The sequence below is a fragment of the Besnoitia besnoiti genome, chromosome X (assembly GCF_002563875.1).
Source record: "Besnoitia besnoiti strain Bb-Ger1 chromosome X, whole genome shotgun sequence".
In the NCBI taxonomy this organism is placed as follows: domain Eukaryota; phylum Apicomplexa; class Conoidasida; order Eucoccidiorida; family Sarcocystidae; genus Besnoitia; species Besnoitia besnoiti.
In genome coordinates, this window is record NC_042365.1 from 613963 (window position 1) to 639087 (window position 25125).

Genomic DNA, 25125 nt, shown 5'->3' on the forward strand with positions numbered 1-25125 from the left:
TTGTAGGAGATAACTTAAGATTGCTAATGGAATCTAGCTTCTTTTGTTCTCGAAGGGATTGGGTATACTGGAACCAACGCCCCGTTGCGCAACTGACAAGTGACTGCATATCATTCGATCATGCCAGGGGACGAAGGTGTTTTCGTACGCACACTTGCTAGGGTGTAGAGGAAAGATTCCTCCGACGACAGCAATGCACCCCGACGCAGATTCAGCAGGTGCACGTTCGCGTTACTCGTTGCCCTTGCATTCAGCCTTTCACATTCTTGCTTGGCACTGAAATGAATGGCGTGTCCACAAGAGCATTACGATGTCGGTGCGCCACGTCATACAACGTTCGTTCCTTCTGCGGAAACGTGTACCGACTTACTGTACAAAAAGATACGGTCCCCATCCGCATCCATCCAAAGCTACCTCTATGTACAAGACTTACATTTACGCTGGCCATGCAGATACGCCCGTTATTTTGCCTGAATCATGAACAGCTGTAGCCATACGGCCTGTGCCAGGCTATGGACGAGAACTTCCCCTTAATTGCAGTCGCCGGTAGCAGTACGTTGCCGCTATCCACTCGTATACCGCGAAGTCTGTTGATAACCCGGATGGAGAGACCGGTCTACGCATATAAATCCAGACTCCGACAAATACTGCTAGAAAACTTCAGCAGCGTCCAGACCGCCGTAATTATCTACGGAATCGGGCCTTTGTACGTGCGTTCGCCGACGCGTTCTCTTCTAACGAACCCTATGTTGAAGCCGAACGCTTCAGTAAAGGGTTTGCGTTTGTCCCAACTGGATGGGTTCTTAGTGCTACTCGTGCTTCTAACCTACCCTCTGTTGAAGCCGACGCTTCAATATAGGGCTTGCGTATGTCCCAGTTGGATGGTTTCTTAATGCCACTCAAGCATGCGAATTTGCGGCTCAGAATACACACTGAAAAAAACCGCTGCAACGTCAGCGACCTCACTGAATGCGGGAACTTTAGCAGCCGCATGTCACGATAACGAGATCGGGCGACCGGAGGATGCAGCAGAGATCACAGGGACGAGAGAACTCCGGATACTGATAACATATGCTATGATGTTGCACAGCCAACCAGGCGCATGGACGGTCTTGAATGCAGTGCTGCTCTGAACGATGTTCTAACATGCGGTCCTTGAACAGTATCTGCGGATCTCTGCACAAGCTCGTTTCCTGTGTACCCATCAATGTACACTCTGGAAAAGTCATTCGTAAAAACGTTCCACTGTTGGCAAACACTTTTGCTTTGGTACTTACACCTATTAGTACTGGGTTTCCGTGAGTGGCGAGCTCATAAACTATAAAGGAAGGCCTGAGTACCCCGCTTTTCCATAATATCGGTAAAGGCTTTACGGGAACATGGGGAAATCCCTTTGTACTACCTGTCGAAAGATATATATATCCCCTCCGCGCCAAATCGATACCGGGCGCTGGTTAATCAGCATATTGCCTTGTCCTGCTCCTTGGGAGGTGCACAGTTGAACTCTTCAGCAAAGTGTGGCCAATGGTATTTAACGAGCAGCGCAGCCTGCTACCCGATGCCATCGACCGCGCAAATCGCAAGACGTAGGCATTTGCTGCTGGATCCCGAGCTCATTCATTACCAGAACAGCTTTTCTGACCTCCCCATGTTTACGGGAATTCTGCGTTGACATCGCCTCTATTCGCGTTCCTTTGACTTCTTACTGAACCCCGGCCAACCGCAGAACGACTTTCTACCTCCAGAACCCTTCGCAGTTGGCGTGGGTTTCCCGCATTTAATGGCGTCGTCGCTCCGCTTCTCCTTGTGGCTCCATTGGTGTTCGTGGCTCCAGTTCCCGAAGCTATCTGTCGCTGCTGTACAGTTCGCCGGCGACTTCACAGAGCAACCGTAGCCGGGCGATCCACTTCCTTGTGATACGTGGTCAGATTCTGGAACTGGGCAAAGAGGTTTTTCCGTGCGTTGATTCCTAGCAGTCGCACTTCCACCTATCGAATAAAATGCCGGGCCTTCGAGCTGAGATTCTGTCTCTCCAGTGATCGAGGTAAGAGAGACAACTGCGGCGGCTGTAGCCGCTGCCACCGCAGCCGCTGCAGCAGCCTTATTTGATGATATCGGAGTTGCTGTCTTGCCCACACGCCTTTGTCTCTCCGTTCCCTCAGAGATCCTTTCTCCATTGCTTTCAGGGATGCTTCGATGCTGGTAATGCCGACAGGAATTCGAAGGTCTGGACGACTCAACTATGGCAGAACCTGACAGCTCTCGTGGTGTAGAGGTAGGGAGCGGCTGCGCTCCGCTGAACGTCAGTTCTGCAGGATTCCCTTCTTTGCCACTTCCGAGAGTGGCGCTCCTCGTCATCGCAGCCTTCCGGCTTGCTGCGGAGGATGCCTCCCGGAGAATAGCTTCTCTTAGCGGAGACATTCCCCCCCTGTCGTGGTTGTTCGAGCTGATGTGGCACGTAACAGGACAGTCTTTGTCGGGAGAGCGCGTTACATCAGGCGCCGAACCCAGTAAGCAGGGCAAGCTTAACTTTTCGCTGCCTCGCCGTTTTCGTGTTCTTGTAACTGTGTCTACTGGAGAGTGGATGTCAGTTTCAGTCCGAACGTGTTGTGACGTTCCAGCCGAATCTGTACCCACATGGACTGGAGGGGTACCACGTCGTCCATGGGAGCTCATATTGTATCTCCCACGACGCTCTTTGTTCTCTTGACCTTCACAGGGAGAGCTGGCCACCGCAAAAGCTTGTTCTTGGTCGTTCAAATACTGAGATTCATTTTTCAGGAAGTTTTCGATCCGGTAGGCGAGGCGGATAGCACCGGCAAGAGTTTCTGGGCGATGACCATGTGCGTACGCCCTGAAACCGGGCAACAAGTTAGCCACGAACAGCCGAATGGCTATATCCTCGGGAACATCTGTTCCTTGGCTGTACACTCGCATGAAACGGGTGGCGTACTCCTTCGCAGATGCTCTTTGCTTTAGATGAACCAGCTGCTCCATGGTGGTAGGCGGGTCTGATATTTGGTCAGATATTTCCTCGGCACCTAAAAGTGTTTCGGGCCCGGCCAAGGCGGGGCACTGGAGCTGGTGTGGCGGCATATGTTTCGTGCTGCGGATGCAAGTCGGTTCCGTCGGACTTTGTCGGTTCTGTTGTTGATACTTCACATACAAGACTTCTACGCTGGGACGAGACGCGACTGACGGACGAGTTTTGACTGCAGAGTAAGCCGCCTTGTCTCTCTCCTGTCGTTGATCTGCCATTAGAGCTGAGTCTCCATCGTCTTGTTGTTCTCCGCCAACACGACAAAGAATGTCTTTCATCCGATTCAATACATTCATCGCAGCCGCATTGTCGATGACGGCTGCTGCAATCTTTCCGCTGCCGGAGCAGGCAGCGGCATGCCCGTTCAGACGACTCTTTGATGAAGCACTGTGGCCTTTTTCCCGGTTGCCAGTGCTCATCGTGAAGTAGCCACTCGTTTCTGCGGTGCTTGAAGTGTGCTCTGCTGCTTGTGCTTTTTTGTTGTCGCTATTTGTCTGCGCGTTCAAGAGTTTCGACAGAGGATATGCGTTGCTAGCCACCTCTGTTTCAGGCTTCGCCGGGTGGCTTAACTCGGCGCACACTTGATCTTTGGAGTCTTTGCAGTGCTGCACACTGGAGTTGCGCGACAGCATTTGGTGTCCCTTTTCAGCTGATAGCTGAACGGCTTCACGTTCATCTTGTTGAGCCACCCATCCTTTAGGTGTGTGAGAGTTTGCTCGTCGTAGAGATTGACTTCCTGAACGCGGGGTCTGCCAGTCTTGCATGATGGACACGTCTGCAGCGTCAGGTATTTCAGCCATATCCGCGGACGTGGCCGGTGCAGCTTGTTCATCTGCAGTGTTGAGCGCTGAAGCGAGGCGGGTAACTTCCGCCTCTACGGACTTCATCTTCCTCTTCCAAAGCTGTCTCTCGGAGTTCAACTGCTGAAACGCTTCTCGCCAGCGGTCTGCCTCTTCTTTGGCTTCGTCAATGGCCAGTTTAGTATCGTTTACATGGGACAGAAGCTCCTCGTACGAATTATATGGGGCCGGGAGGAACTGTTCGGGATGCGATGCTACGAGCCACCGGACCAGGAGCCAACTGAGAGACTCGTCCTTGAAGAACCCGTTGAGATACTCAATCGCCGAATTCATATTCTCCCATCTCTCCGGAGAAATATCCATGAAACGGGCAGCCACTTCGTCCATCAGTGGCAGCGGGCCTGCAGGGAGTTTCCGTACACTGAATCTGGATAGCGTCGTCTGCAGCATGTCCCCAGAGCTAACTAAGCTAGGACTCCACTTACTAGAGCACGTGCGCCCGTCCATGCTCTCCTGTGCGCCTTGATGATCAGCTGATGCTAGTATTTCGCCCCCCATGACGACATAGGGATGAGTCTGCACCGATTTCCGGGATTGCACCGCCCAGCTACCAGAGACAGATAGCAACTACTCAGAAGTTCCGCAAGGAGTCATGCGCTTTTCCTTTACGTCGCAAGTCTTCTTCCAAAAAGACGACGATAAACAAAACGAAGCCTCGACTGTGCACACAACTTCGTGCTGGTGCCAGCACGAATAGGAATTAGGAACACGTTATACGGTTGACAACACTGATCAAGGGTTCACATCCTGTGGGATGCGCAGGTACAAGTTACGCACTAGCGATCTACACCCTTGCCGTGCAATGCGTAATAAGCCGTCACGAGCATAGCGTTCACGCGAGTCTCAACGAAATCGACGAGCCAACATCATCATGATGCACTGCATATACACCGGCAGCCGTTTCTGTCAAACGACGAAAATGCAAACGTAGATTTTATAGAGAGCACGATGACTGGGCAAGGCAACAGCAACCGCCGCGTATAAATCCGGAGTGTAGGGTACCTCTCTAAAGTCGAGAACCTCCGGAATTCTCATGGGGGCGCACATTTATGTCATTTCCTCAGTCTTGTGATACGAGACTCGCACATCCACTACTATTCTTTAGGGTTTGCTGACTTGAATACGTTGAGGAGGTGGGTGAGCACTGTGGTCATTCTGATCCCCTTGACGAAAACCGATTTGCCCGCAATATAGGAGATACAAGAATCTTTATAAATAGCTTTGTTCTTTTCGTGGGGGAGGTAGACTACGAAAAACAGAGCGGCATAACTCTCGAAGCGAACTGGCCCACACGATGCTGGCAGACGGTGTCAGTGCCCGCGATACTCGCGGGCAGTTGTTTCGTGATAAACTTAACGTGCAGATTTATGTAAGGATATGTGCTACGCTAATTCCACTTTGAGGGTGAATTTCATACTCTGCTCTGCTGCAAGAAAGGTGGCAAAGTTACGAGAGTTAATTACTCACAGTCGCATACCGATGACGACCTCACGGTCTCACTGCTGTCGTACTTTAAAAAATACTTCAACTGGAGTCTTCAACCGTCGTCGACAACACCGTATCCATTGTCCCGCAGCGAAAACATTTTACTGAATTCACGAGGATCAACCCATGACGGATGCAGCATTGCAGCCCAGCCTCCGAACACGGGCGACTGGAAGACGAAGTCGAAGAAGTACGCGGACAAAATCTCTGCTCGTTTTGGCAGGCCAGTGTTGAGAACCAAAAGCGATTGCTACATCGAGGCGCGTTGATGTCGCATAATACAGCAAGTAGAAACTCAGGCAACCAGCAACACAGCCGAGACAGGAAGCTGCCGAACGTCACTCGCAGGGCTGGCTACGTGACGACGTTTGCGACGTATACATACATCTCTAATTGAAGCAGTGATAGAATACGAACTCTGAGGCACCTTCATGAACCTGGCGAAGCGACTATACGTTGACATCATCGGCGCACACAACACATCGGTTGCGGTTCAGCACGCGTGGACGAAGCCAGCTGCTTGTTCAAACGCGGCGTAACTCTTCAGCTCTCTCATTAGTATCGTCACGGGTGTTTCCGGGCAAATTGTGACGCGTCTCCTCCCAGCGTACAGGTGCGTTGTGCTGGATGCTACCGAGTGTAGAATCATCGACTCCGGTTTCTGAACTGGAGGCTGCCCGATGTTTTCGAGAATTGACCGTCTTTACGACGTTGGCCAAAACAGTCTTGCCTACTGACAGAACCAAATGGACGGTGGCGTTCGTCTGCCAAGGCGTGCCCAGAACAGACTGTCACTTTGTGTGTGCAACATTATTTTAGATAATGACGTGCAGTGCCTGCTGCCGTGCACGTGCGTTTTATGGCGCACCCGTGCTGCCTGAGTGAAAAATGCATTGCCTAGTCCCAGTATGTCGCGCACGAAACGCGAGCACGCTTATGTGGGTTCGCCCCCGCGACAGCTGTCTAGCGCAGCCCTATCGCCTGAAGGATGAGCTTGGCACTCCGGTAACGAAAAACATGTACCGTAATCTCGTTTTCTGCGGTGAGAAGGCGTGAAGACGGCCAGACTATCTGATCCGTCCTCTTTCAAAGTTGACCGCCCATTGATGACGCCGTGCAGTGCAGTCAGGCGTAAACCGCTGGACGGAATTACTCAGGTCAAATCACCACGCAGACTTCCGTGAACCCGTTTCTCCTTCAAGAGACAACTCCGTGGGCAAGCGCGTTAGTCTTTGCGTTTTTAGATCAAGTATGCGCTTTACTTGTAGCCGGACACCTATGCGCCCGCTTCGCAGACGTATGAGTGGCGCGCCTCCATTCCTCACGGGGCCGGAGGAATTTGGACTTGCATACGCTTTCCCGGGTCTGCGCAGATCGCGGGGCTTGCACCGGCATCGGTTGCCTTATCGTTAATGCGAGTATGCTGGCTAGCCGTGTCCGAAGTACAAAGCACTAGAACAGCGGCTCCAATAGTGAACATGCCGTACAGCGAGGATGACGCTGTGTTTTATTGAGAACTTTTATCGTGTGGCTAAGCGCGTACCATTTGCGTCAACGCGCAAGGCAATTTATGATGCCTTCTACAGCTTCTGACCGGCTTCTAGCTAAACCTGTTGCTAGCTCCTCTGATCAGCCACTCTGGCCGAAGACATCACCACCTTTTTCTGTGTCTTTGCCTGTGCTGAGGTTGTCGTTTGCTTGGATATTTTCGGTGGATGTCTCTTGTTCCCAACTATTTCGATTACACGAGTAGCTGGCTTCCCTCGAGGATTTACAGAGGACTAGCGCCGACCAAGCTGTGTGCCTAAAACGCACTTTTTCCCTGTTTCCGGAAGAGCAGAGGGTCTACGAACACCAACGCGCTCCTCCGCGTGGTGTGGATTAATCAGTAACCATGGTGATGAAGACACGGATTTCTCTGGCTTTTCCTTTATGGTGCTTGACCATAGGCTTCAAAGGATTCGGTCTGTATCATGCAAACCGTTCCAATGACCCTGGAAGCGTACTGTTGTGTGCTGCTGCCGAGGCAGTGACCCACGAGGCAGAGGCGTGGCCCCATGGTCTACCACGATCAAAAGTTTCATGTCCCTCTCCTGTGGTTAGTGACTTCATACGTTGTATCCAACGGACGCTATGACCGGTTGTGGTGTTCTCCAGGCCAGCACTGTAGGCACGGTGGTGCTCTCGAGCGGCAGAACACCAGTTCCAATTTCATGATGTGATCTGCCGCCAAACCTAAACACCCGGCGGCTCCCGCGGAGCGCCGGGGAAGCACGGAGCCACGACGTTTAGCAACCCGACAACCCGACATAAACTTCGTGTCTGCCTCTCAAACGCACACAAGAAGCATCTGGGTGGTCTCCTTGTTTTCAGGTGGTCATCCCGGGTAGCGGGCCAGGGGATTCAACTCTGCTTGGGCTCGTTTCCACCTTACCTGGAGTTGACGTACGGAAAGTAAAGTTCGCTGGAGATACTGCAGCCGTGCTCGGCGTGACGAGGAACGCGTCGTGGAATGATGTCGAGGGAGTGCTCAAAACGCTTGTGGATGCCGGCTCGCGCACATCAGTAGAGGCGAAGTACAATGGGCTGAAGCTGGGCAAAAAATCGAAGTTTGGCGACGAAAAAGCTTTCCCACAAACAGTTGTGAAGATTGTTCCACAGCAAAATTGGAAGCCCCTTCTCCGGCAGCAACAGAAAATCTCATCAGACGACCTCACTATTAAGGTGAGCCGTTCAGCTCTGTGGTCATTCGACCATGCGGGTGCACGCAAGATTGCCCTGAATCATCTTTTCACAGCGATATACCGCGGGGGATACTCCAGACTGTGCCTAGCGTCCCACGAAATAGAAGAGTGCCGAGTTCATCCTAGGCTGTATCCGGAGGGTGCGGCGAAACAGCATTTCACAGAGGGGTCACGTTCTCGTAAAGAAACCACACAGCACTATGCCATCTTGAGGTGTGGGACGAGAATGCAGTACACGGATGACAGTGTGTGGCAGTGTGTGGGTCTTTGGGGTTTATTTCAGCTGTTCGAAATCGCAGACGAATGCAAGTTGGGAGTCGTACAAGCCAGCATTTCGACGCCATTGACGGTGGGTATTGACACTTCGTTTTGCGGGCGAGCGAATACGGGAGCAACAAGTACCAAGACGTCTTCACTTGTCGTGACCATCTCGACCAGCTCGTTGCAAGCAGAAATGATCTGCGTGAGGCACCAAACACTCGTATTCTGGCGGAAGCCCCCTGGGGGTGTGAACGCGCCTCTGGAGTCGAGCCGGAAGAAGCCTCTCCGGCGGTCGCAAGCCGTGCGACTTACTCGCTAGAACGAAGCGACTTCCATATAGAGTCCCTTTTTCTACTTCAAGAAGGATCGTTATCAGCGATGATGGAGTGGAATTTTTGTGTGTCTTATGGACAGATTCTCATCCAGGATATTCCTGCAGAGCACTTCATCGTCAGAGAGTTCCAAGAACAGGCGCCTCACTATCTTCTACAGAGAGGACAACGTGCTGACCTCCTCCTGGTAATCGATAGACATTGGTGCGCAGCAGCCGTGAAGCACTTTTTACAGTACCATTTGAGCTACGCTGAAATCCGTTTAGAAGTCAACGGACAACTTATGCACGATATGCAAACTTTCGAGGACGAGAAAAAGTTTCCTCAAGTGGTTCTATCATCGACCTTCCAGGTAAGTGTATACACATGAACAGAAGACTATCCTGACGGTCGGTCGCTGTGGCACTTGTAAATGGCTGGTCGAAAACCAGGGCGGCGTTTATGATGATGATGATGTGTTGGCGAACGCGGTGTGGCCTTGTAACCTTACATGTGACTGAGGTATATGCATCCGTGGCACCTATGCCAAGACTCAATGACTTCTCTAAACATAGATCAAGGACTTGGTATAGAAGCCAGACTTCAAGTTTGGTGAGCTACCCCGAGATAATACAACGCGACGCAGGTTTGCCTTTCTTCAAAACAGGCGCTCACCGGCGCTGTTTCGTTTCCTCTATCATCGATAATTTTCGGGGCAGGAGCGGCAGGTATAACGGGGCTTCATCGCTGGCTCGGGGGGGGGGGGTCGGGGGGGGTGGAGCGGCCGGGGGTTCAGTGGGAAGCACCCTCTGTTCGATAGTGCGATCGTGGTAGCCGCTCGAGGACTGGCGGAGGAAGTACGCATATATATATATATATATATATATATATATTCATGATGAGGACGGATTGTAGCCGTCTTGCACGATGTGCCAGGAACGGGTTCAAGCATACCGTTTTCATTCTGCTTCCGTTCCTGTTCAAAGGTCTCATCGAGCGACCTGCAGAGACTGAAATCACGTAGCACGGGATCTCTGTCGTCAAAAGAAGGAGGTCGTCGCAGTCGTTCCAGCTCGCCGCAGCGGCACAGCGCGGACTTCTAGGGCACCTTCGCAACCAACGCGGGCACTTCTGTCCCGCCGTCGCCATTGCCTTTATTCAAGAAGACAATTCAAAATCCAATCCCCGGTCGGATGAGACAGTCTGTCGTGAAATGGACAAACGCTCCATACTAGTGAATACGTATATTCTCCAACTCCGTTCGCGGATCGGCTTGCGACATGGCATGCAAAACAAGAGCGCACGACGTACAGATGGATGAGAGTCGGTCTGCTGTAAAGAGGACTCTCGACTTCCATTTGGATCGGATGCTTGCTTGTGTGGTTCCCTTGCTGAACGGTTCTCTTCCAGGAGGAAGCATCTGAAGAGGTAGGCCGCTTTTCTTCTAGACTAGGATCGCCTTCAAATGATGCAACGGTGTCTTCCGAAAACTCTATTCGGACCAAGGAGGCGGGCGACTCAACTGTTGAGAGTTTTTTTCGTCGGAAGGAGACCGCGTCCATAAATTTTGTGTCGCTGGTGATGCATTCATTCACGGCATTTAGTGTCTGCCGTGATGTTTGTACACACGAATCGATTTTGTCGAGTTTGCTTTTTGGACAGCGCCACGTACGAGGCATCCGCGTGCATAAAAATGCTGCTTGCGAGTCGCGTCGCAGGTGGCATATCACCAACAGACGTTTGAAGAGATGTTGAAATATGACGACTTATCTCAGCTCCTGAGGAAAGTAGATCGAGCAAGTTCCGCATTGACTGAAATGCAGGCGCTCTGCATTTGGCCCTTAGGCAGAAGCACCCGCTACAAACATCGTTCGCTACGCGGGAAGCTCCCCCGGGAGCTCAGTGTGGGTAAAACTACGTCCGATACCATCACTCTGGCGCTCATGCGAATGACACAAAAACACGTCCCTCTGCTATCTTTCGTATAGAGGAAGGAGGCTGCTAGCCTATACACTTTCGAACGTAGAGGAGAAGACAGATGCCTCGAGAACTGACTTGGATAACGAGAAAAGAGCGCAGACGAGCCCGCGCAAGAGAATACATACGCCTGCTTCGAGGACACAAGTCACGAACCTAGACCTCCTTGACCACGACAGCGGTGCCATAAGCGGAGAACTCTACCGCAACTCTCTGATGCGTTCCACTGCTGACTATTCGGACCCCAACCACGGCATTGGCCCCGAGCGCCACAGCCTCGTCACGCATGCGATTCACAGCCTCAGCTTTGACACGCGAAATGAGAGCTGTGAGGTCGCCCATTTCGCCGCCGAACTGAACCATGAGAACGACCTTCGCCATCCTCAGAACATCTCGCGATCTGACTGAACAGCCTTGTACCAGTCCTGCAGACGCGGGAAAAACACACCGACAGCAGGATAAGAACGACCTATCGCCAGCCTGCAGTGGCCACGGCGGTGACTATTCAACACCGAGGGAGCAGCCGTTCGCTGCTGGTCGAGGGCGCTTCCCCTGCTGGCAGAGCTCAGCATCGGGACGGTGTGCGTATCTTCTTCTTGGCTAACCGACGCGTAGCGTGACCTTCGAGACACAAGAAGGCATGTACTGAGTAACACGGTGAGGGGACGGAAGCAAGCCGCAATCGATGAAGTCGCAGTCCGTCCCCGTACTCTTTTCTCCGGAAGGCGCCACGGTGCTTTGAAATGGCATATTAAATATTTGACAGTCCACAGATTTCGCTGAGACGTACGTTGCTCGACTCAAGGCCAGTTCTCCTGTCATCCCGCTTAGTCTCAACGCCGTCCTGAAGCCATACGTCTCACCTTTGTACTCCTTAATAGAATATCCAGGAACCGTTGGCGTCGTGGACACTAAGATCGGTTCGCCGCTTGCTGTTTTGGGCAGCGCAGCGCCATTTTCCTGCATTCCCTCGAGAACGCGCTCTTCAGCCTGAGTTGCGTGGCTTGCCCCATTCTTTTCCCGCCTTCCCTCCTGCTGTTTGGCGGTGTATTTTCCCCGTAGCTGCTTGCTGAAGTCTGCATACGAAGAGAATCCCCGCTGAGAATAAGTATAACCTGCGTCTACTCCAGTGAGACAGTGCTGAGGCAGCAACAAAGGTAAGGAGAGATTCCTTTGTTCTCTCTGACATTCGTAAAACGCAGTTCCACGCGGAGCCGTGAGCCGCCTGTTGACTGCGAACGAGCCTGCGTCTGCAGCAACGGGACCCCCCGCAGAGATACCTCCCGCCGGTCGAAAGAAGCCGAGAAACATAGAGGTGCAAGAAGCCGTCGCTGTCACAGAGGGGTAAACAACCCCGGTAGATAGCGGCGCTGAGGGAGCGGACTCGCCGATGCTGGACGGGGAAATGCCCCCGTCATGAAAAGAGGCAAGCCCTCCAGCTGCCGCCGCCGCACTGAAGCATGACGACGGCCAGCTGTGCCTGACTTTCGGGATGCGTGGAACGATATCACGAATCAGAGAGCGAGCCTTCTTGCCAATATATGAAGCATTTCTAGAGAGCGCCATTGTGCAGTGCCGACTATGGAGATAGGGCCAGGACCAAATGTCGTCAGGTAAAGCCTCGCGGACTAGCAGATGGAGCTCCTGCTGTTCAAATGGACTGCCAGTGCGCCTAAGATATACTGCCTTTCAACTGTAAGATTGGACAGGAAACAAATTCCAGTGGCGTTTCTCTACACAACCCTCACGGTGAAGAGAAAGCCAGGCAATCCGCTTCACGAGCAAGCCACAAGAGACAAAACGGGCGAACGACGGCTCGACATGCATGCCCGACACCAGTGGCGAATCGGGAGGAGATGCGCAGCTGCATCACCTGCACCATGTAAGCCACTTTCCAAAAGTGCCCAGAAGACAAACTTGCAGTTACCAAGCGAGCGCGACGCCAAATGATCTCAGCGGATGTAGCCAGGTAGGGTATGCACGCGCATGCATTGCCTCTAAACATCCAGATGCATGTCATCCTGACGGCGCGGCGGAGCTGTCTTTTCTTTGTCTACCGTATTTCCACAAGCTTTCATCTTTTACGTTGAATGGCCAACTCGGGTGTGAATTTCCATGTGGGTCCCAGGGCACGGGGAACTCGGAAGCGGCTGGATGGCAACTTGTGGCGGGGCGGCTTTAGGAAGGCGGAAACATTGAGGATCTTAGCCAATAACACAGCTAGATACCTCCGCGTCTACTGAGTCTGCACCAAGAGTTGCTCGACGCGTCTACAGCATACGGTAACGAAGGCAGCTCATCGATCATTATTCAAGCTCAATACGCGCCATAGAGGGTCCGTATCTGGAACCGAATCGTTACGAGCGAATTGTTGGTCAGCTGAAGGTGAACTGGCGCCGCCTGCGATTTCTGTGTAGGACATCCTAACCTCTTCAAAGTCCTGTAGGAAATGGTGCCGGCTTTCAGAGATGGCCGGGACCAAACACGTATATCTTGCATCTATGCTCGTTTCCATTCAGTTGCAAGGCCGCGCAAGGCACCACATCGTGTGCTCTACTCCCTCGCTCCAGCGAAGAAAAACTCCTGCCATTCCTTGTGCACGACCGGATCCTTCCGAGACACTACCAGCGCTGTCTACCGATAGGAATTTTAGGGAATAGAGAGGGCTAGATACCCAGCTGAGTCCTCGTGTTCAATTGCGAAACAACATGTAACCAGTGCGTGGTGCTGCAGTATGTGGCTGCTACGAGAAATGGGGGGACACATTGTGCATTCCCTGGAACAACTGCGACAAATTCTCAACCTGTTTGCGTGTTCGCTGTTAGGAGCATATTCGGTGGAGTACTCTCTCTTCAAAAACCAGCGCCATTTCCTCCTACAAGTAGCTGAGGCACCGTGTAGAAGCCTTCACTACGTTCATCCCACAAAAACGTGGCCAGAGCCGGCCAACACACCTAAGGACACGCCTTACAAAACCCCACTCTTCCTGTGCTCCTTTGCCTCACGTATCTAAGCTACCGACACATGCGCGCGGCCGCAAATGCTGCGCCACAGCACACACGCTGGACGCACAACACATCACGAGAAACCTTGAGCTGGCCGCGGTTCTGGCTGAACTCGGCAGACACAGAGACCCTCTCGCGTCCTGCAGCCGCCTCGTGAGCACATGACGTCGGCGAGCAATTCGACAACCAGTCTCGTCGATCTCAGCGCCGCGCCGCAACGTTGCACACACACAGGAAGACAGCAGCTTCGAAAAAAAGACGCGGCCGCCTCTGGTTACGGCCCCGATCCCCAGGGGCCTTCCCCTTGGAAGCAGCCAGGAACGCGCCACACACAGCCGAAGGCAACGCAGCGCAGATACGTGGACAGGACTATTCGCAGGGCCGGGTACGTAAAAACAGCGTCACTGTGTGTAGGCCACCTTTGAGCGGCAGCGCCTCAAGATTGGGCCCGGGGCTACGCCGCTCCACGGAGACTCCTGCGCACGCGCAGCCCACCCGCCCCCCCCCCCCCCCCCCCCCCCAGCGCCGCCGTCTTGGGCCGCCCATAACTCCAATGCAAACGGAAATAGAGGATTACTCGAGCAACCCCCACAACCATAAAACACATCCTGCGTGTGTGCTCTCACGCGGGCGGAGGGGGGAGGTGGGCCACCGCCGCGTCTGTCTGGCGCGCTTCGCGACAGCAGCTGAACTGCAGGACAACGAGGCTGGCACCGCGACCGCACCGGACGGGGCTCCAGCGTGACCGCGCGCAAGCCCCCGAGTCGGAAAATCTCATCGAGCGGGCTCCCGCCGCTGCGGCGGGCCGACGCTGTTTCTGTGAACCGATCGCCGTCCGCGGCGAGCGTGGCCTCCTGGCTGCGACGCCGTAGCGCCACGCCCCCCACTGCCACGGGGAGGCTGCACTCTCTCCTCTGCGCGAGGCGGATTCGACGCATTTGGCCAGCCTGAGCTCGCGTTAGACCCCAGTTCCAGTTGCCCCTCTTCCTGCTGTCTCCGCTTCTCCATGGCCGCTGCTGGCCGAACTTCGCGTTGGAACTTCTCTACTTCTCGTCGCTCGCGCTCCTCCATCTCCCGCACCAGCCGCAGCGCCTCCTGAAGCTCTGCCTCCTCTCGGCGCCTGGCCAAGTCTTCCTCCTTCTCGGCGAACTGCTCCCACTGGATCACTGCCAAGTCCGGGGCTCCGAATCCCTCTTCCCCCTGAGCCCGCAGAGCCGCTTCGCGACCCCACCGATTGAACGACGCCGCGTCCGCGCGGGGCAGCCGGGAGGCGACTAGCCCCGTGGGCGCCTCGCGGAGCCTGGCGCCCGCCGAGACGGTCGCTGCTCCTGCAGCGGCCTGCCCCGCGCCTGTCTGCGGACGCGCGACGATAACGACGGAGGGAGGACCCGCGGTGCGCACCACGGACGAGGGATGCTGCGCCCGTTCTTGAGAATGCCGAAGCTGGAGCTTTCGCTCGCGCTCCTGCCGAAGCGCTTCTTCTTCTCGCATGATTTCTGCCAGATCGGCAACGCGTTTCACACCTAGAGAGCCGTTCGCAGCCTGATCCGGTTGCTGCGCGGATTCGGCTTCCCTATTCTGCCACGCAGGCTGCGCGGATTTTTTCGAGTCGAAAACATCTCGCGAGAGTTTATCGAGGCGCTCGCCGCCCCTCGAATTCTTCTTCCTTTTCTGGCCTGACGAGGAGGCAACCAGGAAGTCCTCTAGCGCGATGCCTCTCGGGACAGTGAGGGGCTCTCCCCCTCCCGACGCGTTTCTCTCAGTCTCTCCTCGTCCCCGGCGAACAACAGACGCGCTGTCGGCGGCCTGCGGCTGCCGGCATTCCGCCGTGAGCGACGGGGGCGGCCTCGCAGGCCTCGGGAGCCGCAACCTGCTCTGGTGGGCCTCGCTCATCCTGGCTTCACTCCACCCCCCACGGCCCTGCGAAGCTCGCGACGATGACGAGACAAATGAGGGTTGCTGAGGCGACTCTGCATGCGTGACAGCCGGTGACGGCAGGCCTGGAACGACGTGCCTTCTGTTTGCCGCGTCGGCGCACCTGTCGATGTTTGTCTGCCCAAAAGATCCCCTGCGCGCCTGCCGGTTGCCTCGCCTCGCCTCCACATGCTGCCAGAGCTCCTCGTCCATCGCCACGGCGTCGGCATCCAGCCCCTCGCTTCCGTCGGCATCCCCGCGGTGCTGGGCGGCCGGTGTCTCCCTCCTCGCAGGCGCTTCGGGAGCGTCTCTCGTGGACCGGACGCCTCCTTCGCCCGGCGCCTGCCTCGCGTCCAGCGAGGCGCCAAGTCGGTCGTCCGCCGCACGCGGGGGCAGCGGAAACCCGCGGGGCGCTACTGCAGCTGAGACCGCGGGGCTCGCTGGCGGTCGCCGGATGCAGACAGCCGAAGACAACGACGGGAAATCTTCCGTTGCATGCGGCGGGGAAGCGAACGAGGCAGAAGGAGAGGACGACGGGCGAGGTAGAACGTGACGCGAAGACTGAGACGAAAATGCGGGTGAGCGTTGCACGCCACTGTTGGGCCTGTCAACCGACTCCTGGTTCCTCCGGCCGGATGTCTGCCTGCTGAGCTTTCCGGGGGACATCCCACGCGCTTTCTGTCCCGTCTCCAACTTCTCCGTGCTCATGTCGCGCGCCGCACTCACGAGCGGGCGCGACCATGTCTCCTGCGTCGCAGGGGACGCCTCGTTCGCTTCACAGGCCTTCGTTCCTGCGTCCTCCGTCGCGTGCCGATGGTCTAGTGGATGCACGCTTGAGGGACTTGCGCTTTGCGCCAGGGCGTGGGTCCCGAGCTCTTTCTGCCGATGCGATGGCGGACAAGTCTCGCTTGCATCGACGTGCCCTACGCTCCGCCCGTCGCCTTGGTGCCCGCCTTGACGATCCAAACTCTCGTCCGCCCCTTGTGGGCTCTCGTGGGGATCCTGGCGCTGGCTGCCGCCGCCCTGCGCATCCCTGCGGGCGCCGTCAGCCACCCGTGAGGACGCTTGCTCTGGCTTTGCCTGGGTCGTCGGGGCCGCTGCACCCTGGGCAGCGCTGTCGTCCTGCCACGCCTCCCCTTGCCCGCGCGCATCCTCTTGCTCACCGGGTGGATCCGTCCAGAAGGCACCCGACCAACGGTCGATGAGGTACGAACGCTCCTGAATGGCCCCGCCCTCGGGCCCCAGGAGGTCGCTCGGCCGCCGCGGCAGGCGCAAGAGAATCGGGGGCAAAGACTCGTCTTCGGGGCCACCAGACGCAAGCGGAGACAGTCCGCCCCACGACGAGAGCGACTCCGCTGCGCCAGGCCTCACCGCCTCCGCCGCGGGCTCGCCCGGATGGCTTGCGCGCAACTCCGAGGTCTGCGGAGTTGCGGCGCTCCTCGACTCGTCTCGCAGGAAGGGAAGCGGCGCCTGCAGAACTGCAGCCAAGGCCCTCGCAGCGGCGCAGAGCTGTCCAGCCAGACACTCAGACGCGTCGCAGCGGGCGCCAAGCAGCTCGATCCACAACGCGAGCGCCTCGCGGCCTTCGGCTCTCCACGCGTCGTCTGCATGTCTGCGAAGCTGCGCAGAGGAAGCATCTGACAGGCAGGAGGAAGAAGAGATCAAGCGAAGGCCTGGCGCCACGGACGGTCTTTGAAAGGAGCCACAATTTGCGGATGAGGAAGCTCCAGCGGTCCCGGTGGAAGCCGCTTCGACGCCGCCGGCATCGCTTTCCTTGCTCGGCCGCGAAGCGGGTTTACAGGGCCTTTCGTCAACCGTACTCTGCGCGTCGCCGGCTCCCGCGGAGGTGCCTTCAGGATTGGGCTCCCCGGGGCCTCGGCAGGAGACCTCTTCCTCTTGGTCGCATCTCTCGGGTCGTTGCTCGCTTCTCTGGTCCTCCGCGGCTGCGCTCACCTCTCCCGCAGCTGAGCACTTTCGCGTCTCGCTCTGTCGACCGGTCGTCTCCCGGTTTGCTGCAGCTACTGCATGCCGCGCGGGACGTGTGCACTGGGCGTACGCCAGCACCCACGAGGGGATGCCTGTCGTGTCCAGCAGCCACTCGTCGTCTCCACTCACAACGCGCAGACCCGCATCCGCCTGCGGCGGCTGCGAGCCCCGTCTTTCGAGGTCGCTCATCGACCTCGCAGAATCCACTGGAGGGCGCACTGCGTCCCCAGCATGCGGGCCTGACACGAGGCCTCCATGAGGCGAGGCGACACGGGCCGCGCTTCCCTCGTGGGGCTCCCGCAGGCTCAGCCAAGACTCGCGGACCCGTGAAGATGACGAAGGCGGTGCGCGGCGGGCTTGCCCTCGAATGTCGAACTCCGCCCCGCCTCCGTCTGCGGCGCCGCCGCCGCTCTGCCACCACAACCGGGAAAGCCCATGGCCTCCCGAAGACGCATAGGAGACAGCTTCAAGCTGCGACGCAGCGAGATGCCTTTGCGTGCGAGGAGGCGCGTCGTCATGCTCGACATGGAGCCACTCATCGTCGGGTGCGTCGTCGTCGAGGCGCTGTGGGCTGCGCGGAGGGTTCAGGGCCTCAGAGGCCTGCCCCAAGTACGCTGTGGCGACCGCGCTCTTGAAGCACCTGAGTACGTACTGCATCCCGGCCGCCGCCAGGAGATACGCCTCTCCGGGCCCGGTGGGGGTGTCTGCCGGTGAGGTCGCCGAGGTGGACGCCTGCGACGCAAAGCACCTGCGCTGCTGTCGAATAGACCCGAGCGTCTCGAACACAGTCCTCAAGTCCGCGCCGCGCAGGGCGTGGGCAGCGGAGGCGGACGGCGACGAAGCCGGTGCGTGACAGGCGAGAAGCACAAGCGGCAGATTGTAGACGAGAAAGAGACAGCAAAAGTCAAAGAGGCTCTTGGCGCCTGTCGCGACCGCCAGGGGGATAATCACCTCGACCACGAGCTCGACGGGAGGCGGAAAAGGAGGCCGAGGCCGCAGGAGCGCCTTTGCCGCGCAGAACGAGAGCGAAGGGCAGACGGGAGGCGAGGGACGCAAGGTCGCAGGACAACCCAAGGGCAGCGATTCACACGCCGTGGCGAACGCAGATGATACGCTGGCCAGGGTCTGGCGTGCCGGTAGCCCCGAGTGGGGAGCTGTTGAGGGTTTAGTGTGCGGCCGGAATTGGGGCGAGTGAATCTCAACAATCGCCGCCGAGTGCGTCTCGCTGCAGCTGAAGGCAGCGATACTGGTGAGATGTCGAACGGGGGAAAACCAGAGAGGCACGCCCACAGCAGCATTTGCTTCCGCGTGGCGGGCGCTCTGCGGGAGCAAGTCCCAGCCGTCAAAGCCACGCGCCGCCCCGGGGTGCCCACCGGGGGGGTCGTCGCCCCCTGGCGCGGATGCCGCGCGGCTCGCGGGCCTGTCTCCGTAGAGAGGGCACCACGCAGGAGACACGGGACAAGCTCCGGAGGGTCCTCGCCAAGCGCCACGCTGCGATTTATCCCCCGGCCCCGAGGCCGGTCGCGCTGCCGGGGGCAGGCGAAGGCACTGGCTCGGCGGCGACTCAGGCGGCATCGACGCAGCCGGCGAAAAGGAGGCGTAGATAAACAACGGAGTCGCCGTGCTTTCTGCGTTACTCAGTTTCCTGTTGCGAGGAAGGAGCAACGGCGTCAGGTCGTCGCGGCGCGCGCGATCATCCTCGTGGCCTACCCCGTCGCACTTGGCTCTCGAGGAGAGGTTCGAGGGAATCGGCGCGGAGTACAGAAGCCCGTCCGCGGTGAGCAGGAAGATTCGCGACGAAGACAGACACAGCTGGCGCACGCCTCCAGGTGGGGCCCCCGCCGCCCAAGGCCCAGAGAGACACAGAGGCTCGAGCGGCAGGGCCTTGCGGGGGCAAGGCGACGCAGGCGTCCGGCTGCGCCCCCCATCGTGAGCCGAACTGGACGAAGCCTGAAGCTGAGGCGAGAGTCCAGAAGAAGGCGCATCCGCAGCGGACGCACAGAGAGGGACTGCAGGGGAGACCACGGGCGGGCGGACTCCGCAGTGGAACACGTAGAGCCTGGAAAGCGCAGAAGACAGCCGCACACGCGCACCGGAGCTCTTGCGTGCTGCGACGAGCCCACGGGTAGAGGCGAGGCGGTGTTGAGGGTCTACAGGTGCCCTGGCTAAAGGGTTCGAAGATTTTGAAGGCGCCACGGCCGCATAGTTGGCAGGGAGTCTTAAGGTGACATGGCTAAACCCCAAACCTGGCAGAGCGGCTTCGTCCTGCTTACCTCTCGTCCACCCCGACGGCCAGTCCGACGGCGTCGTTGATGGCGAGCGTGTCTGGCGTGAACAGCGGACAGCCCTGCGATGTCGTCTGCGTGGCCCAGCCTTCACCAAACGCGTCGCCCGGGGCGTCTCGCCTCGGGGCGCCTTTCAAGCGGATCGGAGCGAAGAAGGAGAGAAGGGGCCCCGGCCCAGACCGCTCCCCGCCAGCCGAGGACGAAGCCGACGCAGAAGACCCCGAGAAGGAAGTCGAGGCAGTCGACGCGGCGCAGGGTTGACCCGCGGGAGGGGGGTTGCTGAGAAGAGCCGAGCCAGGGGCCGGACTTCCTCCCCACACAAACACCTCTGTTCAAAACGCAACGCGGAAACAAAGGACCCGCGAAAACAGTTGAGGATATCCGCATATCCGAGGCCTATGCCTGCGGACCCCCGTGCGCTCTACACCTGGGTACAGCGTCTCAACCTACACCGACTCCACGAGCGGCGGCTTCTCAGGGGACACAACAAGGCGCTTTCAAATGTTCAAGCTCCAGGAGACGCAGTGCCCAAATTTCGGCGCGGAGTCTGCCCGGATTCGCTTCCCCCAGTGCGTAGGTTGCTTCACAGAGCGCCTCTATGTGTGCACTGCTACACACGCTGCAAACCCATAGCCTTCATAAGAGCCTTGGGGCAAGTCTGAACATCCGGCGTGGATCTCTCTCACTCTGCGGGGAGCTCGAGACGACCGCATTCGTATTCTGGCCGGCCGCGATCGCCACGACGGGCGGCAGCTGGCTGAGCAGAAGTGGCAGAGAGACTCTCTCCACGGACGGCGGCTGGGCGCACTGGCCAAACGTATTGTCTCCGAAGACGCACACACAACCTGCAGGCAGTGGGGAGAGACACGCGCGCGAAGACTATCACGAGGAAGGAATGGCCAAAGTATCCCTGACCCACAGCCCGCATGTAACGCGCACGACACAGGGAGGCATGCAAGCTCCACATGCGCAGCGCTGTGCTCAACACGTCACTCCAGTGGGGGACTCACCACTGGAGTGTCGTACTGAAAAAACGGACTGCTTGGGGTACGATCCAACGCCAGGAGCTAGCTCTATAGTTGCTATTCACGGCGATCCTAGCGGCGACACTTACAAAGCATGGCTGAAGCCACACGCGTGCGTCCAAATACAAGTGAACTCCCACCACATATAAATATATATATATATATATATATACGTACATCACAGCAGCAGGCTGTGGCGTTTCTAGTGTGGCGTGAGTCGTTACATCGTCGCATTGACGGTGCGCCGTGCATGAAATGCCACATGCGTCTTTTCTCTTGTTCTAACCGTTATCGAGGAGGAGAAGAGAGTGCGTAAAGCCCGCAGCGACGAACTCAACTCTGCGGGGGGTGTAAAAGAGAGGCCCGGGGCCCGCGAGCGATGCAGCTCGCTTTGAGAATGCCACAGTGGGAGATGCGGCAAGGGTCTGGCGACGGCCTAGGCTCCCGCGCTCTTCTGCGTCCCTGGCATCTCCCATGTCCCCGCCGGCCCCCGAAGAAAGAGACTGCGCCGCCAGGCCTCCCGCAGATGCCTCGGACGCGAACGCCGCCGGCGGCACCGGCTCCGAAGAAGGCGGCGACTTCCAGCGACACAGCAAGATGGGGCGGAACGTGGAATACTTCTCGGCGTCTGTTGAGGCCGCTCCCTGCCTTGCTCGCTCTGCCGAGTTCTCCACAGGGGGGCGCGCCTGAAGAACTCGCTTGCCACGAGGGCGGTCGCCCGGCGCCTGCTCTGAGGCGGCGTCGCACCCCGCTCTAGCGGGCAGGCTGCGCTTCCGCCCCACGGGGGAGCGAGACCTGCAGGACGAGCAGTCGGACTCCTCGGACGCCGGTGACGACGCGGAAGTCGGGAGGCCCCCGTCCTCACCTGCGGCTGCGCTAACGCCGCTTGCGCCGTCGGCTGGGCTGCGCGCGGACTTGTGCTGCGAGCACGAAAAACCCAACTGACTTCTCGCGTTGCTGCCCCACACATACAGCCGGCGTTCCGTCCTGTAGATCCAGGGGCCCTCAAGGACGGTCGTCTCCTTGTGTCGCGTGGAAAGCACAGACACCTCCTCCGCGTCGCCGTCCTCAGAACTCAAAGCTGAGTCCTTGTCGCTTCCGCGCAGAGCGGCAAACGACACAGGCAACAGCTCGGGAGACAAAATCTCGCCTTCAGCCCGTACCTTCTGCGCGGCGCCCAAGTTCGGCTTTCGACGGAACGATCGCCGATGGGTGCGGCGTCTCGGTGCGTCCTTCACTCCCGCAGCTGACGTGCACGCCTCAGAGTCGGTCGATGCGTCACCACAGGCGGAGGCCTCTCCCTTGGGGGCCAAGCGCCGCGAACGGCCGCAGGAGACAAGTGCCTCTTCCGGGCTTGGGCCAGGGCGCTCCACCACGGGGACATCAACGAGGAGGAGGCAGTGAGACGCTCCCACGGCAGCCTGAAGCGCACACGCAAGATACCGGGCCGCATTTACATCTCGCACGCGCTCGGCGCACCCTACAGTCGCTGCACACCGAACTCGGGTGCCTCTGCATGCCTTCACCCATGGCTTCATATACGCGGACCTGGACAGAAACTAAGCCCAAACGCCGGACATTCGCTCAGTAGCAGAGGCGTCACGAGCCAGTCAGGACGCTGTGACCCCGACGTCGCACTCCGCATTCCAGGAAGCCCAGCGCGCCGCCTAGAAACAGACCCGCTAACAAGGTACATGTGGCTTTGCAGAGTGTCGTGAGGCCTGAGGGAGCAGCGGGCGCGCAGAGATCGGATCCCCTTGCGCCCACTCCGACTGTCCGGCCGACGCGGATCTCCCCCCGCCTCGCCCTCTCCCTAACACGGAGGAAGTATGACCGCATGCGACACGGCGTGCGAGGTGAAGCTACAGGAGTCGGACTGCACGGCACATATGAGTCAAGCAGAGCAGAGAGCAAAACGCTGGAGAGGATTTGTAGGCGGAATCTAGTGCACGGCAGGCAGCGCCAGGCAGGAAAACCCAGTGGACGGGAAACAGATCAAGAAGCAATTCATACCCCACAGGCGGAACGCCGGATCAAGAAGCGGTGTTCAGGCTTCATGGAGGGGACGCTGTCCACCACTGAGCGACAAACTTACGCCTCTGACGATTCTCCCGCGAAAACGTTTGCGTGACGCGTTATCCAAAAGAATGCAGCCACATCGGTCGCAGGTCAGCAATTCGCCGCCACCACGAGGGGGGACCCTTGAAGACGCGAGCGGCGCGTCCTGGGGGTCGCCCGCCCCATACTGAGCCGGAAGAAATCCTCGCTGAGGGGCGACTCGAACAGCATCCCGCGGATCGTCTAGCCCGCGGAGCAGCGTCGGTTCCGACAGGATTCGATTTCCCCCGTCGGCCCCCTTCCCCCAAACCCACACTTCGCCATCGACTGTCGATGCAAGGCTGATGGACGGTCCGCAGCGCACCATTTGCACGCGGAGGGTGCTAGCCTCGTTGCGTGCCCTGGCCCTGCACGAAGTACAGACAGGTGAGCCGGAAGCTGGAAAGCGGCAGGACGCAGCTGCTGGAAGAAGAACAGAGGAGGACGACGGAGACAATGTATATCCTGACTGCGGCGAAGGGCACCCTGCTGTACTCAAGAGTGTTGATGCTGACGGAGGATGATTCGGCGACGCCAATAAGGCAGCCGCGTCGTCAGAGGCCGCGAAATGTACAGGCCGGGGGGGATGTGTACGCTTCTCAGCGCCAGAAGAAAACAAAAGGTAGCCAAGCTGATGCGACGATGCTGCTCCCCAGGTGTAAAGGCATCTGAAGAGAGAAGCCTCGCCTGGGCCGGAGGAAGAAGGCGGAAAAAACGAGTTGTCTCTCGAAGCTCGTCCGAAGAAGTAAACCCCTTGAGAGCGGTTTGCAGCGCCTCCGCATGCAGGAGATCGAAGAAGACCCGAAAGGCGGGATGCCACCTGGATCGTTGACGGGAGTGCCTGATGACGAAACGTATGTCCGTTTACATCCGGATAGCCGCTCTCAGCGGGGTCGTGGAAAATTCCAGGAAGATTTCGGAATAGGGAACGCGCCGCCTCGTCCGAGTAGTGCCTGGGCTGGCGGAAGGGGTCTGCTCCATGGTGGCGGAGGAGGTGGAGACAGCCTGGCAAGTTGAGCTGTTGAAGGCAGGAAGCAAGGAGATCTGACGGACATGCACTCCAGCTTCGCTCCGTGGTCGGAGAGGCAAGAAGTCGACCGCCGTCAGGACTCCACCGCATAGGGCAACCGAGAGGGAAGGCTCGACATTGTTTCGGGTCTCCGGCCTTCCCCCGCGCCTGGCTTGCTCCAGCATGCTTATGCTGTCGGCCCTGCCGAGAAGTTCCGCTTTTGCCTCCAAGTTTATCGGCTTTGGGCTCAGGCTCTACGGAAAACTGGCGGCTACGCCCTCCGCAAACTCGATTGGACATCATAGAACGCGAAGGATCAGCCACAGAAAGGCCATCAGGTTCGGCCGCAAAGCGTTGCTGCAGCCTCCCCGACGCCTTCTGAGGCAAATTCTGTATGGTGCGGGCTCGTGAGCTGGAGTGAGCCAGAAGATGCCCACCTGTCCTTGCTTGTGCGCGGGCTAACCACTTGTTTTACACGCTTCAGCTGGATACCAGAGACTCAGAAAGATACGCGAAGAGAGAAAAGACATACGTCTAATGACACTGGTCGGCTGACGAATAACCAGAGCCATGGGCGAGGTCAGCGCTGCCATATCTCCATCGCGTACACCTTCAGATATGCGCGCAGACTACCGGGCATGACGCAAGTCAAAGTGGCAATGCATCGTTTACGTGGCATTAGACGAGAAGCTGGACGCATGCTGGCTGGTATCCTCTGAGCGCCAATTTGCCGTCTCCCAAGACCGACAGGGGATTACGCATCCCGGGGAGCTGGTATCGCCGGCGAGTTGTCTCCAGGGATACGTCCCTCATGCTTCACAGAGTCATCACTCCCCGAACATCGAGAGCAAATAAATTTTGAGCGAAACTCCAGTGGCAGTGCCGTCATACACACAGGGAAAGGCACTGCATGCAACGGCAGATTTCGCACCTTGCGGACAATGGCTCCGTTTCTAACAACCCTCTTAGCACACGTCCATTAAACGCGGACGATGATGAAAATGACAAGGAAACCCTTGGAATTAGGATTACAAGTTGTGTCTTTCCCTCGGTGACTGCTACTGCCCTGCGATACCCGATCTCGACCAGCTGTGTAAATGAGGAGCGTGGTATACAGTATCGATGC

The 25125-nt window shown here is 57.7% G+C and overlaps 4 protein-coding genes across 4 annotated transcripts; 1 reads left to right on the plus strand and 3 right to left on the minus strand.

The window, feature by feature from the left end:
* Window positions 1-1680: 1680 nt before the first annotated feature.
* Window positions 1681-4398, minus strand: BESB_016420 (uncharacterized protein; the record flags this gene model as incomplete). The annotated part of the gene is made up of 1 exon (XM_029360357.1): window positions 1681-4398. One exon carries the CDS (start codon window positions 4396-4398, stop codon window positions 1681-1683), a length of 2718 nt encoding a protein of 905 aa, XP_029216333.1.
* Window positions 4399-7518: 3120 nt separating this feature from the next.
* On the plus strand, window positions 7519-9804 carry BESB_016430 (rhoptry protein ROP15; the record flags this gene model as incomplete). Its single annotated transcript, XM_029360358.1, has 5 exons — window positions 7519-7551; window positions 7759-8109; window positions 8413-8478; window positions 8805-9074; window positions 9688-9804. The coding sequence occupies 5 exons, from the start codon at window positions 7519-7521 to the stop codon at window positions 9802-9804; spliced, it is 837 nt and encodes a 278-aa protein (XP_029216334.1).
* A 1030-nt stretch (window positions 9805-10834) lies between these two features.
* Window positions 10835-12244, minus strand: BESB_016440 (putative DUF74 family protein; the record flags this gene model as incomplete). The annotated part of the gene is made up of 2 exons (XM_029360359.1): window positions 10835-11103; window positions 11542-12244. 2 exons carry the CDS (start codon window positions 12242-12244, stop codon window positions 10835-10837), a joined length of 972 nt encoding a protein of 323 aa, XP_029216335.1.
* Window positions 12245-14457: 2213 nt separating this feature from the next.
* On the minus strand, window positions 14458-24299 carry BESB_016450 (uncharacterized protein; the record flags this gene model as incomplete). The annotated part of the gene is made up of 5 exons (XM_029360360.1): window positions 14458-19642; window positions 19857-20196; window positions 20555-20713; window positions 21180-22314; window positions 22989-24299. The coding sequence occupies 5 exons, from the start codon at window positions 24297-24299 to the stop codon at window positions 14458-14460; spliced, it is 8130 nt and encodes a 2709-aa protein (XP_029216336.1).
* Between the last annotated feature and the right edge of the window lie 826 nt (window positions 24300-25125).